Source organism: Scyliorhinus canicula, chromosome 19 (assembly GCF_902713615.1).
Source record: "Scyliorhinus canicula chromosome 19, sScyCan1.1, whole genome shotgun sequence".
NCBI lineage: Eukaryota > Metazoa > Chordata > Chondrichthyes > Carcharhiniformes > Scyliorhinidae > Scyliorhinus > Scyliorhinus canicula.
Genome location: NC_052164.1, coordinates 47,847,388 through 47,865,114, shown reverse-complemented (window position 1 = coordinate 47,865,114; position 17,727 = coordinate 47,847,388). Strand labels below are relative to the sequence as shown.

At 40.7% G+C, this 17,727-nt stretch overlaps 1 protein-coding gene across 17 annotated transcripts in view; it reads right to left on the bottom strand.

The window, feature by feature from the left end:
- tanc2a (tetratricopeptide repeat, ankyrin repeat and coiled-coil containing 2a) overlaps positions 1-17,727 on the bottom strand; it is a 1,067,833-nt gene that overhangs the window by 219,895 nt on the left and 830,211 nt on the right. For 11 of the 17 annotated variants that reach the window (XM_038778854.1, XM_038778853.1, XM_038778855.1 and 8 more), the window contains 2 exons: positions 13,458-13,583; positions 5,306-5,341 (listed from right to left, as the gene is read on the bottom strand). In XM_038778854.1, the coding sequence (XP_038634782.1) occupies positions 5,306-5,341; positions 13,458-13,583 (162 nt within the window). The remainder of the gene's footprint in view (positions 1-5,305; positions 5,342-13,457; positions 13,584-17,727) is intronic. The other 6 variants (XM_038778860.1, XM_038778863.1, XM_038778864.1 and 3 more) reach the window with 1 other exon arrangement.

Below are 17,727 nucleotides of genomic sequence, written 5' to 3'. Positions count from 1 at the left end.
TGTAGAAATAGTAAAATAGCTGTAGTTAGATTAGTCTCAATTTAATCACAACAGAAAAAACGCACAATAATTTTCAAAAGAAAAACTGGCCAAAGACTTAGTGTCAAAAACAGAAAAGGTAGAAGAAATGGAGGATTGGATGATCACTTTGTTGAATACCTTCATGCAGTCCACAAGCATATCCCCAAGTTTCCGACTGCCTGTCAATTTAAGGTAGAACCTGGCTGCAAACGTCTCAAACAACCTTCCTTTAGAAGTCCACAATAAGTGTCAGCATTCTGTGGAGAAGCTCAAATGTGCCAAAACCAATTGGAACTACATCAGTGAGAGTCTGCACACCCAACGTTGAAATAGCCTGAACTGTCGATAACCTGGTGCATTCTAGTTTCTATACAAACATTCCTCAATTGTTAATCTTTCTCCTCCCAAACAAATTCCTGAAATTTTAGAATGTCTGTGGTTCAAATTTACATGATATCCCTGCTGCAACAATCTATTCCACTGACAGCTGATCAATGTACACCTTCGATTTGAAACCTGCAGTGCAAATTTCTTCTTCAAATAATTTTTCCATCTTATCACCAGAAAATTCAGAAGGGCAAAGTTAAGAAGACAGATTTTTTTGTAAGTGCAAAGGTTTTCCTGCATGTCATAGCAGCCCTAAACTACTTAAGAAAATAATATTCCTTATGTATTAATCATTCTATTACTGATTCAACTGTTCGTGTTTCCTTTCTAAATGATAAGGAACGTGATTAGTTAGTCTGATCATCAGCTCAATACCAGATTGATATTAACTGTCGCAGAATATCACTCTACAATTTCCCAAAAGCAAACGGTCATTTCCATTAACAGGTTACAAGGAAATTACAACTCAGCAACAGGTTATTCAACCCTATCGCCAGTATAACTTGGATGGAAGATCAAAACATCCCATCTATGGAGCACCTAATCAGACCCTGAAACACATCAACAAACAATGGCCTGGATATTGGACTTAGATATTGGTATTTGATTTGCCTTAGGTGTTGCTTTTACCATACAAAAGCAGTAGGAATATAACCTGATATGTCTTATGTATGATTATCTAGCTTCATCTTAAATGCATCTGTTATTTGTCTCCGTATTGCAACAAGCTCCCCAATCTAATCACTCTCCAGTTAAAGACGGTTCTCCGCAATACCATATCTGATTTATTCGTGACAATTTTGGATTATGGCTCCTAGCTTTTAACTTCATCCCAAGTGGCCACATTCATAATCTCTTTGTCCTACCAAACATCTTTCTATCATTTGCCGGTGTACCACTGCCATACATCACGTAGAAGCTTCATTCTCAGAGAAATGACAGAACTGGATAAAATTCATTATGGACATTTCACAACCACGTTATTGATAGTCAGATCTTGAATTCGTTCAAATCACTGCTTTGACGCAGAGGGTTTTGACTCCTGACGAAAAAGTAACTGGAATTTTGGGATCCCAAAATGCGATAAAATGGAGTTGGGTTCTTAAAAATGACTACCGAGACACACTGTATGCATGTTCATTCAAGATGGGGAGATGCCAGCGTTGGACTGGGGTGAGCACAGTAAGAAGTCTTACAACATCAGGTTAAAGTCCAACAGGTTTGTTTCAAACACTAGCTTTCGGAGCACTGCTCCTTCCTCAGGTGAATGAAGAGGTAGGTTCCAGAAACATATATGTAGACAAAGTCAAAGATGCAAGATAATGCTTTGAATGCGAGCATTTGCAGGTAATTAAGTCTTTACAGATCCAGAGATTGGGGTAACCCCAGGTTAAAGAGGTGCGAATTGTCTCAAACCCCAGGACTGTTGGTAGGACTTCGCAAGCCAAGGCCAGATGGTGGGGGATGAATGTAATGTGACATGAATCGAAGGTCCCGGTTGAGGCCGTATTCATGCGTGCGGAACTTGGCTATAAGTTTCTGTTTGGCGATTTTGCGTTGCCGCGCGTCCTGAAGGCCGTCTTGGAGAACGCTTACCAGGAGATCAGAGGCTGAATGCCCTTGACTGCTGAAGTGTTTCCCGACTGGAAGGGAACATTCCTGCCCAGCGATTGTTGCGCAATGTCCATTCATCCGTTGTCGTAGCGTCTGCATGGTCTCGCCAATGTACCATTCTTCGGGACATCCTTTCCTGCAGCGCATGAGGTAGACAACATTGGTCGAGTCGCACGAGTATGTACCATGTACCTGGTGGGTGATGTTCTCATGTGTAATGGTGGTACCCATGTCGATGATCTGGCACGTCTTATAGAGATTGCAATGGCAGGGTTGTGTAGTGTTGTGGTTGCTGTTGTGAAGACTGGGTAGTTTGCTGCGAACAATGTTTGTTTGAGGTTGTGCGTTTGTTTGAAGGCAAGTTGTGGGGATGACCTTGGCAAGATGTTCATCTTTATCAATGACATGTTGAAGGCTGCAAAGAAGATGCCGTAGTTTCTCCTCTCCGGGGAAGTACTGGACGATGAAGAGTACTCTGTCGGTTGTGTCCCTTGTTTGTCTTCTGAGGAGGTTGGTGCGGTTTTTTGCTGTGGCACGTTGGAACTGTCGATCATTGAGTCGAGCACCATATCCTGTTCGTACAAGGGCATCTTTCAGTGTCTGTAGATGTCTGTTACATTTTTTCTCGTCTGAGCAGATCCTGAGTATATGGAGGGCTTGTCCATAGGGGATGGTTTCTTTAACGTGTTTAGTGTTGAAGCTGAACAGTCGGGGAACACTTCAGCAGTCATGAGTATTCAGCCTCTGATCTCCAGGTAAGCATTCTCCAAGGTGGCCTTCAGAAGGCGCGACAACGCAAAATCACCGGGTAGAAACTTATAGCTAAGTTTCACACACGAGTGCGGCCTCAACCGGGACCTTGGATTCATGTTGCATTACATTCATCCCCCACCATCTGGCCTGGGCTTGCGAAATCCTACCAACAGTACTGGCTTGAGACAATTCACACCTCTTTAACCTGGGGTTACCCCTATCTCTGGATCTGTAAAGACTTAATTACCTGCAAATGCTCGCATTCAAAGCATTGTCTTGCATCTTTGAATATATATATATGTATGTATGTATGTATGTGTTTCTGGAACATACCTCTTTGTTCACCTGAAGAAGGAGCAGTGCTCCGAAAGCTAGTGTTTGAAACAAACCTGTTGAACTTTAACCTGGTGTTGTAAGACTTCTTGCTATGTTCATTCAAGTGAGCGATCACAGTGCTGCGATGTTTTTGCCAAATTGTTACGCCTGACAATTTGGAAAGAACAGCATTGTAGAAGTAGAAATGTTTTCACATGCATTGGAACTGATTATCGATTGGATAAAGTGTTACTCTGCACTGTACAATATGGAAAGGTCCGGCCAATGCAAGATCCAGGGCTAATTGTTTAAACTCCCTCATTGTTTTCAGTCATTTTTTTGGCAGGTCAGCTTAGCCATCTGTTTAGTTATTTTAAAGTATCGACAGATGTACATACGACTTAATACATATATTGTTTATTCAACTGCCCTGGGGAATGAGAGCTTTACATCTTGGCTGCTTTTCAAAGCACTAAAGGTTTTCAAAATGCAGAATTTGATTATTCAGCTATCCCAGAGAATGGGAATTTGATTCCTCTGGCAGATTTGAGAGCTTGGGAAGAGGTTAATGCTTTTTCAACAGCTTCTTCCAACGATGTTTGTTTATTTTGACAGATTAATGAGATTCTGAAGATAATAGTTTTTGAAATGCCTATTCATCTTGACTCATCTTGACATATTTATGAGATTCTGAAGAGTCTAATGGTTTTCACACATCTATCCAAGTTATTTTATTTCACAGATTTATGAGCCTTTCAAATGTTATTATAGGGATAGTTTACAAGTTGAGTGTTGGGCGAGTGAGTTAGGGGAAGAAGGCAGGTGAGTGGAGTGAAGGGATGTGAATGGGAAAGGAGTAGTGAAGGAGCTGAAGTTGCGGAGGGCTTTATAGTTATCTGCAGATTTTAATTTAATTTGAGTAGTCGCTGATGGTAATGAAGAACTGAGTTGATTTTTCTGGGAATGTTGACAGGGTTTTAAGTTTGGTCTATTCGGCATTGGTCTACATCCATCTCTAGTCTTGGGCAGCCTCCTCCCTATCCTCCAAGACATAAAAATCCCTCCTCTGTATTGCTCGAATGGAGGCAAGAACTCAATACTGGGATTAATCCCGACTTTGGCTTCCCACGTCCAACAATAAAGTTCTTACCCTGTCTTTTTAACCTCCAGGAGTATTGTTTGGGGTTGAAGCACACTAGGTGTTCTCCAATTAACTGTGATAGCAGTCTTAAGTGTGTTGACAGCAAATGTCTGTAGCTCAGTCAACCATAGAAACATCACAACCACATGAACATTCCAAGAGGAATTATCAAATAGAATCAAGAGTTCCAGCTGAATTTTTCCACCCAAATTCTGTGACATTGAGGCCATTTACACCATCTCTATTGCTGACCTGGAAGAGGTCAACTAGTTCTCTGGATCACAAGCTGTGAAGGAATGTAGCTGTAAATTAGGAGTTATAAGAGAATCCAACTATATATGCAGAATTATAAGATTAAAAAGAACGATTCTACTATGAAGTAAGCATTAAAAATTGAAAGCAAAGTTCATCTGCTGGACAAAAGTTCAGGAAGTTTAAAAACACATCTGGGCATAATATTTTTCAAAAATTCATTGACATGATGTGAGTATTGCTGGCAAGCCAACATATATTGCCCTTGAGAAGGTGGTGATGAACTGCCTTCTTGAACCGCTGCAGTCTATGTGGTGTAGGTACATTCACAATGCAGTAGGGGAGGAAAGTCCAGGATTTTCACCCAGTGACAATAAAGGACAATATATTTCCAGCTGTACAGTGAGCAACTTTGAGGAGAATCTCCAGTTGGTAGTGTTCTCATGTATCTGTTGCTCTTGTCCTTCTAGATGGTTGTGGTTGTGGGTCTGGAAGGTACTGCCTATGAAACCTTGGTGAGTTCCTGCAGTGTATCTTGTGGATGTTACACACAGCTGCTACTGTGTGTCGGTGGTGGAGGGATTGAATGTTTGCTTTTTGGCTTTAAATAAGAATCAAAGTGAGAAGCAAAGAACATAAATATTTGTACTGGCAGGGAAGGGAACCTGGACATTCTAAACGTGCACAAAAATATGTTTCTTTAGCTTGCACCTACACACAAAGAAAGCATTCAATTATTGAGCAGCTACAGGTTATGCTGTCTTCAAGTTAAATTCAGTCAGGGAACAGTTAAAGATTGTATTGACAAGAATTGTAACTTACGTGAATGAGTGTGCCAAGCATGGGCATTAGTGGAGGCTAAAGCAAAAATCAGAGAAAAGCCAGAAAGTGATGTAAAATGTTAGCAACAATCACAGGCATAGGAGCAATAATAAACAGGCATCAGATTTCAAGCATGGCACAGAGCTCTGGTGCTGAACAGTTACATTTCATTCAGCACATGGATAGCAAACATTAGAGACTTATTCTAATTTTCCTTTCGTGTCAGAGAACCAGCACGTTATGGGACATTGTGCACTGTGGAATTAAGCAGGTGCAAAGTCAGCTGCACCAACCATTTGAGATGACAAACTGCAGGCTCCTTTGTTGTTCTATTTTTGGCACTGTATCTTCAACCACTTGTGGTGCAACTCTTAATCAAAAGGGTGTTGCAAAGATGAGGCCTCAAAAACATAATTAAATGAGCAGACAAAGCAACATTCTCTAAAATCCATTCAAGCACAGTTAATTCAGTGTACAGCCTCAGTGTTGCAGAAGTCAAGAACGTATATGTGAAGCATTATGCAGGGAAAACGGAATGATGCGTCCAATTCACTTGAGGTGCGGGTTACCCTATCTTCGACATTGGTTAGTTAACTGATCATAAAATTACGAGAGCATGAGGATTTTACAGATGCCCTCCTTGATTTATGGGAATTACTAGCTCAAGTGAGAAAGAAATAGCAATGAAAAATGCAATTCAAAAGCTTGACACTGCAGGACAATCAAGTACAGCAACCAGGGCATGCACTGCAGTAAACATAGCCCAGGATTTGAAGCAATTAAAAGGTACAGTTTACATTGAGTTTTTTATGCAAAACCTTTAATTCTGCACCCTTACAATTTAAAATAAAAATTAGATCATACAAATAAGTCTTGGTTCTGCTCAGACTTCTTGTCATGTTTTTGTTTTGTCACACTGCAAACCTTTCTCCATTGTAATTCCTGTATCCACATTTATAATGGGTTCAACCTAAGGAACATATCACTTGATTGCACAATTTGGCCACCGGGTTCCTTCAAATTGCTTAAAATGCTTGCTTTGTTTTTACATCTTCCTTTTTTCTTCACAACCAAGATTTCTAATATGTAAATATGGGTTTTAAAAAAGTAGACAACAAAAATTAAAACATTAATTCCATCTATGTGTGGTTTAATTAAAGTTTGATCTTTTATTTGATTCTCTCAAATGTTTGGGCTTCACCCTGATATTTTTTCCCCAAGTCAGTGAGCTGAATTTATGTTGCGCAGTCTGAGTAGGTACGGTGTACCCTATTTCCCAGGCTCTGCCAAAATCAGTTAGTTAGACAGATGAAATAGCTTCTCTTTAGAGTTTGGCATTCCTTACTAAAAAATAAGTGGACAAATTTCAAAACTTTTTTCAGGTTAAAGTATGTTTATTGTATTTCAAAGATAAAGTCTGTATTTGAAAAATATACTATTCTAATTATACATCTGTTGTGCCTCATGGTTTGATTTGAGTGCGTATAGATTCCAGAAAGTGTTTTAAGCTGTGGGGAAAGAGAGTCTGGAGTCAGAGATGGGTGACAGAAAGGGAGAAGAGAAGGGATCGAGTTTTTCATTTAATTTTACTCCAATTTTTAAAAATGAAACAATTTTGAAATCAACTCATGGGCTCACCAACACAGAATAGTGCAAATTGTTTTTATCTCTAAATCGAATGGTGAAATTAATTCTGGGAGTAGGTTCAAAACAGGCAATAATGAATCTGCAGCCTGTTTTAAAGTGCTCAATTTTCTTGACCGTCCCATCTCAGCCAACGCTCAAGGAAGACAAAGACTAGTATTACTTAAAAAAACAAACACATTTGTGCTGGAATGAAAGTCAAGTCTACTTCTTTGAAAAAAATCAATCCGTTCCACTGCAAGATCTTGACATTGTATCTACTGTAATCCCACAGGTCATTGCACAGAATGATGAGAATGATATGACTCAGAGCTCAGGAAAACGTTTTCATTCACCCCTAGCTGTATTTATATAAACAGCACCATGATAATCTTTTACAACCTTTCAGCTTTCAAAATGCAGTGAATAAAACTCACTGCCTAGAGGGTCTACAAAAAATGGTTGCTGGTGAACTAGTAACTGAGGAAGATCACTGCTCACTCCCACGAGTTTGTGCAATTTGTTCCAATGCTGTTTAATTACTTCAACTTACTTACCTTGGTTTGAGAAATTTTGCTGGTTCTCGGAAATTTAGGGTTAGTACAAGGAAGAATTGACTCTCAGATGGAAACTTATAGATTGTCCCAGTCAGTTGAGCAGACCAAAGTTGAAAGGGGACAAGTAGCAGGAAGGTTGGTGGAGAATGAAACAATGAAATAAGGAGAAATATTCCTCAAATTTTATCTCCAAATGACCAAGGATGTAACTCAATATCGTAAGGGCAGGGCAGTCAAGGTGTTAAATCTTTTCTAAGATACTTGCAAATACTACTCCATTTTGAATGATGTAAAACGTGCCTGATGTAGGGCAATGTAAATGTTGTTGGTTCTCTTTCCCAAGCAACAGTCCTATATTGCACTACCCATGAGACATTTTAACTCAATGTTTGATCACAAACTGTGAATATCCATCACAAACACAGGAGGTGGACTGTAACACGGATTGAGACATCCACCACATTCGGTAATGAACAATTTTAATTGAACTGTCAAAAACTCATTGTTAAATCTGATTTATTATAATTATTGAGATGTAAGTACAAAGAGCCACTGAATTTATAAACATATTGTAATGCTGAAAGCCCGGAGGTTGAAAATATCTGAATTATTGAATTAATTGTCTACTTGTACTTTGGATGGGTGCAATGTGGGCACATTCATTTTAAGTGGGAATTTTTTAATGGTCCTGTTTTTAAATGGCATCTTTGTCCCTCTTAAGATGTATACTTGTACCAGCCAGTACTTTCAATTTTCTTAATGAAAGAATAATTATGGATAGAACATAAATAATCTTTATGATTCTGCTTTTATATTTTCACTGCAAATAGCTCTGCTATTGCACTAACTTGGAAAAGATCCTGGTGGCAGTGTATTTGAAATCCACTTGCCAAGATTGGAACCAATTCAGGCAAGGCAGCTCCCAGAGTACCCTGGGATGCAGAACTTCGCAATAATGCAGCATCCACCATTTTCTTGTGTGCATTGGATATAACCTCCAGCTCCACTAACCTTGCTGCCACTGAATGGACCTTACCGGAAATATGCATATCCTGAATACCCTTCTGTCACACATTCTAGTATGAGGACTGGACTAGAGAATACAGTTTGGAATATTGGATAATTTAATATTGGTCACAAAATGTTTGATGGTCTAGTTTTCAAATTACTATCTAAACACAACTTTTAAAAGCAGTGAGTAGTTAAAGTAGTGTGTACACTATTGGGCATCCATTACAAAAGCATATTGAGATTATAGGGAAATTCTCATGCAGGTTTACCATAATTATACATCAGATGAGGGAATACAGGGGGTTGTACCAATAAAAGCAAAAGCAACAAAGGTGCAACAATCCTTTCGTCCATTCATCAAACCTGCAATTCACCAATCTGTTCAAGATGTACAGGTACCAAAAGGGGAGACATAAGAAAACCCTCCCTGTAACTCTTACGCACCTCATTGATGATGAGTGCATTTATATATTTTACGTTGTGTTTTGTTTATTTTTGGCTTACAGATGAGCTGTATTTTAAAATGTATTCTTCACAGGATGGTGGTGTCGCTTGCAAATCCAGCACTTGGTTACCCAGCGCTAATTGCCCTTGAATTAAGTGGCTTGCTAGGCCATTAAGAGTCAACCACACTCCGACTTTTTGAGGGGGTGGAGGATGTTTGTGAACGGTGTGTGTGTGTGTGTGTGGGGGGGGGGGCGCAAATCACGTTCATATGTTTTGGTCCTGCCCAAAACTGGAGGGGTATTGGAGGGAGGTTTTTCGGGTAATCTCAAAGGTGGTGCACGTGAGACTCAAATCAGGTCCCCTAGAAGGCATATTTGCGGTGTCGGATCGGCCTGGGTTGGAAGCTGGTGCGGAAGCAGATGTCTTAGCCTTCGTCTCGCTGATTGCCCAAAGGCAGATTCTGTTGGGGTGGCGGTCAGCTTCTCTGCCCTGTACCTCGAGAAAGTAAAGTTCGAGTTGAGGGGGTAGGATGGAAGGGTTCTACAACTCATGGGCCTTGTTCAACATACATTTGCATGAATTGGATGACATTGAACATGTATAAATTAATGATGATTCTTTTTCATTGGTGTTTTGTATTCAAAATGTTGGGAGTTGTTTGGGGGTGGGTGGGATGAGTGAATTGTTGGTTAGGGGATTGCCATTGTATTTGTTGTTATTGTTAATTATTTGTTGTAAATATGATAAATAGGAGGAGAATAAAAATATTTATTTTTTAAAAAGTCAACCACACTGCAGTTGGTCTGGAATCACATTTACTCCAGATTAGGTAAGGATGGCATATTTTTGTTTATAAAGGCTATTAGAAAATACAATGTAATGTTTATGTTGTGTCTTGGGTTGGGAATTACAAGGGTGGCATGGCTGCACAGTGGTGAGCACTTGATTCACAGTTTCAATTCCCGGCTTGGGTCACTGCCAGTGAGGAGTCTACACGTTCTCCCTGTCTGTCTGGGTTTCCTCTGGGTGCTCCGGTTTCCTCCCAGAAGTCCCAAAAGTTATGCTTGTGAGGTGAATTGGACATTATGAATTCTCCTTCAAGTGCAACCGAACAGGTGCCGTAGTGTGACGACTAGGAGATTTTCACATTAATTTCATTGCAGTGTTAATGTAAGCCGACTTGTGACAATAAAGATTATTATTACAAAGTATCCTTCAATTCAAAATTGGCATAAATTAGTCATGGAATGTATCCCTGTGGAATTCTTGATGCCTGTGATCCATATAAATCTGATGCATTCCGTAAAGTGTGGGAGCCCTATCTCAAATTTAGAGGCTCCGCCTTGTCTGACCTACTCCTGGCTGGTTTGGCACAGTGGTCTAAACAGCTGGCTTGTAATGCAGAACAATGCCAGCAGTGCGGGTTCAATTCCCGTACCGGCCTCCCCGAACAGGCGCCGGAATGTGGCGACTAGGGGCTTTTCACAGTAACTTCATTGAAGCTACTGTGACAACAAGCGATTATTATTATTATTGTTATGTTTCCTTTCAGCCATATTGGAAGCCTTGATTCACACAATACATAATGGTGTGCAGCCTGAGATGATATTCTCTATTATTTATATGGCCTTATCTTCTGTCCTTCCCTCCCTGATCCCCCAATTGGTTTTTTGGAATAATCCAGTATTAAAACTGGAGACATTAATTCATAAAATCTGTTGTTCTCTTTTTTTTTTTAATTTTAGAGTACCCAATTCATTTTTTCCAATTAAAGGGCAATTTAGCATGGCCAATCCACCGAGCCTGCACATCTTTGGGTTGTGGGGGCGAAACCCACGCAAACACAGGGAGAATGTGCAAACTCCACGCGGACAGTGACCCAGAGCCGGGATGGAACCTGAGACCTCGGCGCCGTGAGGCTGCAGTGCTAACCCACTGCACCACCGTGCTGCCGTCAAGTCTGTTGTTCTCGGCATCCTGTCTTGTTTGTTCTTATATTTACAATAATTCTTGTTCTGTACTGTACCTGTTTTATTACATTATTTGTAAAAAAAACTTTAACAAATCTAATGAAAATATATATACAAAAAAAGGGAAACCTTGCTTCAATACAAGTAGCGGTTTCCAGGAACACATTTACTACTTTAACACGGTATTCCTGTATAGTTAAAATGAGATTTTTGCCAAACTAGTGCTGAACCCACTGGAACAAAGAAGCTTAAAAGGCAAGGTGTAAGTGAAGTTTTGATAGGATTTGAATGTCAGTAAATAGGTAACAAGAAAGCAGAACTCAGAATTTGTGCCAAATACATACAGTGGGTGGAAGAAAATATTTCACTCGAAAGATTAGGAGAAAATTAGATAAATACCCTTTTAAATCGTGATATTTAAAAGGGAATTAGGTGAACATCCAAAGAGAATAAAATATTGAAGGGTACGAGGAAAGAACTGGGGAATTAGATTAAAGAGATAACTCCAACATAAGGTTGTACTAGCAGAGGAACAAGGAGCCAAGTGGTGGATGTTCCACTGAAATTTGTATGATCTTATAAAATTTCTGAAAAGGTCATAGTTTCCACATTCTTTAGTTTTGAGTCTGGCCACATCAACATAAAAATTAGTCGAAAAACTGGATATTCTGATTTTGGCTCAGTTCTTGGGGAAGATAATTAAGTTATTTAATTCTAAAATGATCGAAAATTAACATTTGCGTCATTACTCTTTGATAACATTTAAAAAATATTGTTTTTAAATAAATTTAGAGTGCCCAATTCATTTTTTTCCAATTAAGGGCCAATTTAGCGTGCCCACTCCATCTACCCTGCACATCTTTTGGGTTGTGGGGGCAAAGCCCACGCAAACACAGGGAGAATGTGTAAACTCCACAATGACAGTGGCCCAGAGCCGGGATCAAACCTGGGACCTCGGCGCCATGAGGCAGCAGTGCTAACCACTGCATCACCGTACTGCCCATGACTCTTTGATAACATGAAAATAACCTTGCAGTGTATAGCTTCACCAGAATATGATAGTATACAGTCCAAGTACAATGGTCAGCACTCAAAGGATTTTTCTAACCTGACAGTTCAATATAGAAACTACTGAGATTTGAGTTTGAGATTGTATCTATTTTATTCTGGATCAGCTTAGTATTTATTTAGGTGACTCTAAACCTATTGGATGGAAGATAATTATAGTCTCAAAACTGAAGAGAAGCATCTATGTCTTTTCTCTTTCCCCTCAGTGCTTCTTGATTTATTTCCCAAACACTCTACAAAAGCACAGCTTCCAAGGTTTGTAACCAGTACAGTAATGGAAATGGAGAGTTTGGTGTAGAGGGTACAAGATCCAAAGACAGAACTATTCAGATTTTGTTCTAACGATGACAGGAAGATTGGTGGCATAAAACTACAAAGTGACGTTGATGTATCAGGTGAATGGACAAAACTCTAGCAGGTAATTTTCAATGCAGGTAAGGGGGGGGGGGTTATCCAACAAAAAGGAGATCTTTGCTAGAAACATTAAGGTTAGTAGAGATGCAGGAGCCCTTGTACACAAATTACTAAAATGTAGCAGTCAGGTACAAGAGCTAATAGAATGTTCGCCTTTATAACTAGATTGCTGGAAAATAAGAGAGAGGGAGTTTTACTACAGTTATACAAAGTCCTAGTTAGAGTGCAGATGGAGGGGAGGTGAGGGGGGCCCAGGGCACCCAGACAAAATGGCACCCCATTTATGAGGAAACACCCCAAGGCCAAAAAAAGTAGCAATTGCTGTTTCTTGGCGCTGCATCTGCTGGGAAACACCCCGCTAAGCACGCCCGAAACCAGACAGATTTTTCAGGTGAATCGCGCCCGTGGTGTTTTTCCACACGTTGAGGGGTAAAACTATCAAATATTGTTTATGGACAAGTCAGCACAGGCTACCCTTGTTCACTATTTGGCAATATATCAGTGGCAATAGCAGAACCCCAGAGAAAGTTGAGTGACTGCCCATCATTTAGGAAGAAGCCTATTCAGCAGATGAAGAACTGCAATTCATTTCAAATTTAATTCCTCTGACAAAGAAATGCTGAGAAGCTGCAAAAGTTGCTTTTAATTAAGTAGCTGAATGTACTTATTTCCCAATACAAGGAGTTTAATCTGACTAATTTACTCTTTCTCATCCTCTGGACCAGCCAGTTCCAAAAAAGCCAAACCAATCATTCTGGTCTCACCTATAAGTCTTTAAAAAATAAAACCTGGAATTTAAGGTGGATACTTTCAATTATAATCATCCTGCTGCAAGGGTCTGGTCACAGATGAACTTGTGTTGAAATGTTGGCATTTCAAGTTATTTTGTCAGAATAAAAATGGCAATAAGAAGCTTGAGGCTGTACACAGCACTTCCCAGCCACTTATGTGCAGCACTGCAGACAGTAGCAGATGTGGTACAGTATAGAGGCTGTCAAACAGAGAAAAAGGCCTGGCTGGCAAAAGGCTGTGGAACATAGCACAATGTGTCCTGCTGCTTACCTCGCAGGTCCTGTGGGATGCGACCTCCTGCCACATGTTGCCGTGGCATTCTCAGAGATGTCCGCAATGGTGTGTGCCGCTGTTCATCCAGATAAGCTAGGTCCTCCAGATGGGCAGAACTTGTAGCTGGAAAAAAAATAATATCCTGAGCGTGGGCTACAGTCAAACACCGAACGAATGAAAAGACAACCCGAAACACAGTTCTTTTCTTTTCTGGAGATAAAAAATATTCATGCCATGCGAGACAAAAAGGTGCTCGAAATTGCACCAGAATTGCATGATTGAGAGGAATATAGAGACCCCCAGCACAATCGCACACGCACCCAAAAATAGAGCAGCAGCTGGGAATGTGACTCTGGGCAAAGCAAACAGCTTTGCAGGTTGTGGCTCCTATCTGGGGTGACCACAATTTATTCTGTTCAGGTTTTCTTAAAAGCAGATCAAGTGAGACTGAACTTCTTTAAAAAAGTGTTCTTTTACAAGGATAGAAATATAAAAACTTTCTCCAATAATAATTTGCTTTCCAGAGACATTTTGATATTTGTATTTTAACAGTTGTCAAAACTCAAGAGATATGGAACACATTTAGGAATGCAGACTAAGTTAATTGAAGGCTTCACAGCATCGTAAAACCGCACAAGTACAGCTTTAGAGGATTTTATTTTAGATTTCTTATGAAAGCTTAGTATAAATTAAATCTTTCACTTGCTATTTACTGTGGCTTTTGATTATATACACAAAGTGGGTTGAAAATAAAAACAGTGCTGACATTTAGAAGTCGTTTCTTCATTGAAGACGGTGGAAACACATTTGCTTTCATTTATGCTGAATTTTTCAAAAAGTAAGCTCTTAGGTTTATGGCTCTGCAAACACAGTAAATTTATCAATGGCCTGACATTTACAACACATGATTTTGTTTTGAAATGATCTCACAGATACAGACAGAGCGGCACGGTGGCCCAATGCTTAGCATTGCTGCCTCACAGCACCAGGGACCCGGGTTAGATTCTGACCTTGGGTGACTGTGTGGAGTTTGCACGTTCTCCCAGTGTCTGCGTGAGTTTCTTTCTGGGTGCTCCGGTTTCCTCCCACATTCCAAAGGTGTGATGGCTAGATAGACTGGCCATGCTAATTTGCCCCTTAGTGTCTAAAGATAGGAACTTTGCAGGACTGACTGTGCTGGATGTGCCTTTGTCACTTCCAATATCCAGGTCAATGCCACTGGTCATCCCAGTTTTAATCCTTTTCTATTTCTGAGTAGCTGAGTGGTTTGCTAGGCTATTTCAGAGGGTAGTTAAGAGTCGACTACTTACTGTGCGCCTGTAGTTACATGCAACACTGACCAGGTAAGAGTATTAGATTTCGTTCCTAAGAACATTAGTTAACCAGGTGGGTTTTACAAGAATTCAGCAATTCACACGGTCACCACTAATACCATCTTTTTTTTTTAAAAAACCTAATTTATTAAATTTAAATATATATATATTTTATTCCATATAGTACAAAAAGTTCCACAACCATATTACAAACAATGTCATTTTATATCTTTGGAACAAACTAGTTATAACCCCAACGTACACACAGTATCCTCTTCTCCTTATCGCTGCAAACGTTGCCTTCCCCATCTCCTGCAACCGTCATATATATCCGAGATCTTTCCTTCCCCCTGCCCATCACATAATAACAATCTATCCATCAATGTATGACTCGGCAGCTTAGGGAACCCTTTGCAACAAAGTCCCGTACCTACATATACTTAAACTCGCTCCCTCTTGGGAGCTGTTATTTCTCCTTCAACTGCTCCAACTCCGTGAACCTACCCTCGACAAACAGATCCCTGATCCTCTTGGAGTCCTTCCATCTTCTAGATCCTATAAGTTGTGTCTATCCCTGATGGTGCAAATCTATCGTTTTCACAGATTGAAGACAATACTGACATGCTGCCCAATCCCCCATTTGGAGAACCACACAAAGAATCCCACCCCACCCCATAACCAAAACTACCCTTCCCCCACTCCTCCACCCGAACTTGTGCAATCCGGAAAGAACAAATCCAAATCCCCTCTTGACGAAACCCCATTCTCCGAACTCCCAGCAAGAGAAAAACGCAAGACTCAGAACAACCCCAACATCGGCCATAGTGAAGAACTAACACATACAGCTCCAAACATTCCGATTACAAAATCATCAAAACATCATTCTCAACTTTAATCCTTACCCAAACCATTCTTCCCAACAAAGTTGTTCGTCTCCTCTGCTTTATTAAAGTAATGTTATTTATTCTTGAAAGTGACCCACAGTTTTGCTGAGTTGAGCATCCCAGATTGAACCTTACTCCTAGAAAGCGCTGCCTTGTCCATGTTGAAGCCGGTTCAATGTTTGGCCAGGTCAGCCCCATTGTCCTGGTATATGCACATAGCATGACTCTCTCAGCTACAGTCTCTTGTGGACTTCGTCCATCTCAAAATCTGCTCCTTATCTGGGACTTATGTAACTGAATGATTCTCCCACTCTCAGCCTCTGATGCAGCGACCAGTGGACCCGATCTACCTCTGGGGGCTCCGTGACCAGCTTCCCAACATCTTCGTCATGTAGTCAGTGGCACTGGTACCTTCAACCCTCTCTGGCAGTCCAAGTATTCTTAAATTTTGATGTCCAGATTGATTCTCCTGGTGGTCCACTCTGGCCTTTAACACTTTGTGGGTCTCCGCCAGCATTATTACCTCTGCCTCCAGAGACATGACCCGGTCGATGTGATCCGAGACCACCTGCTCCACCTCCCGAATTGGCGTGGCCTGCGACTCCATTCATTGCTCCACCCTTTCCAAAGCACCGCAAAGAGGAGCTACTGTTGCCTCAATTGCCCTGCAGCAGTTCTCCTGCATCTCCTTCCAATGCTTCTTAAATTTACCAGGAAAAAACCCCATTAACTGCTCTGTCAGCAGTGGGAATGGCGATGACGACATAGCAAGGTCCGCCATACTTTCTTTCGCTGTGCCACGAGGATCCGCCAACTCGAGTGGGGGCTTTATTCGATTTAAGCCTGGTATTATAGCCCGCCAACATCCCACATTGAAGCCACAAGCTTCAATTGGTTTGTTCCATTTCCCAACAAACGCCCGTTAACCGGATTGAAAGGGCCGAAACCTAAGCCTCCAAGCGGGAGCCACCTTGTGTGTGACTGATCAGCTCAAGGTTGCCACCAGAAGTCCTGCCCAGATTTATTAAATTAACTGTATTTAAATTCCTCAGCTTCCAAGGTGGGATTTGATTCAGGTCTCTGAATCATTAATGCAAATTTATGGATTACCAGTTACTAATATAACCACAATTCTAGCATTCCCAACAACAATGATAACGAATGGACATTAGGAAGGGAATGCTTTATTCAGCTGACAGCTTTGATAAGGTGAATAGCAGAAGTTGTTTCAGTGTTACGGTCACTACACAGCCAAACTTTAAAATCAGCACTAAAAGATGAGAGAAGTTGGACTTTTTTTCAAAAACATGGTTTTTAGGAAATGGTGGAACCACCTGAAACAAGGGTGGAAAGTGAATCGATAATGGTGTTAAATAGGAAAGCGGATAAATATTTGGGAAAAAAAATCAAGAGTATTGGAAAGAGGGGAAGGAAATGGGACCGAGGGACCTGGCACAACGGTCAACTTCTATGCTGTAAAATTCTTCAACTTTTATTGTGCGATGTGATTCAATACAATCGATTTCCCTCATTGAGCCTTGAAACAAGATGCAATGTAGCTTAGTGAGTAAGTCATGTGAAAGTTATACATCTACAATGCAATATTTGATGCGGGTCTTACCGAGAAGTAACTATTTACATATCAAAGGAGCATGGCTTAAAACAGAACTTTTTTTAAATAGTGGGTTGCGACCCACAGCTTTTAAATTGAGAATGGCGGCCGCTGTCGCCTTTTAAATGAAATTAAATTAGGCTGCGGCAGTCTTCCAGCCAGAAGCCGTGGCAGTGAGCAGTTCAGTGCCATGCACGTGCTTTTGGGGCCAAATCACGGATAACAGTGACTTCCATTTTCTAGCTTCTGGCAAGCAAGGCGAGAGATTATGAAGATGGGTCATTTTCTTACAAGTAAGTGACGACCAGAAACAGAAATAGGCAGTGTACCTACTGTAAAAGATCTCACAACAGAATCTTCTGGAGAGGGCTGCTCAGAAGAGTAGAGGGTGGGCAACACGGAGGCCTGCAGTCTCATGGCGCAGAGGTCCCAGGTTCGATCCCAGCTCTGGGTCACTG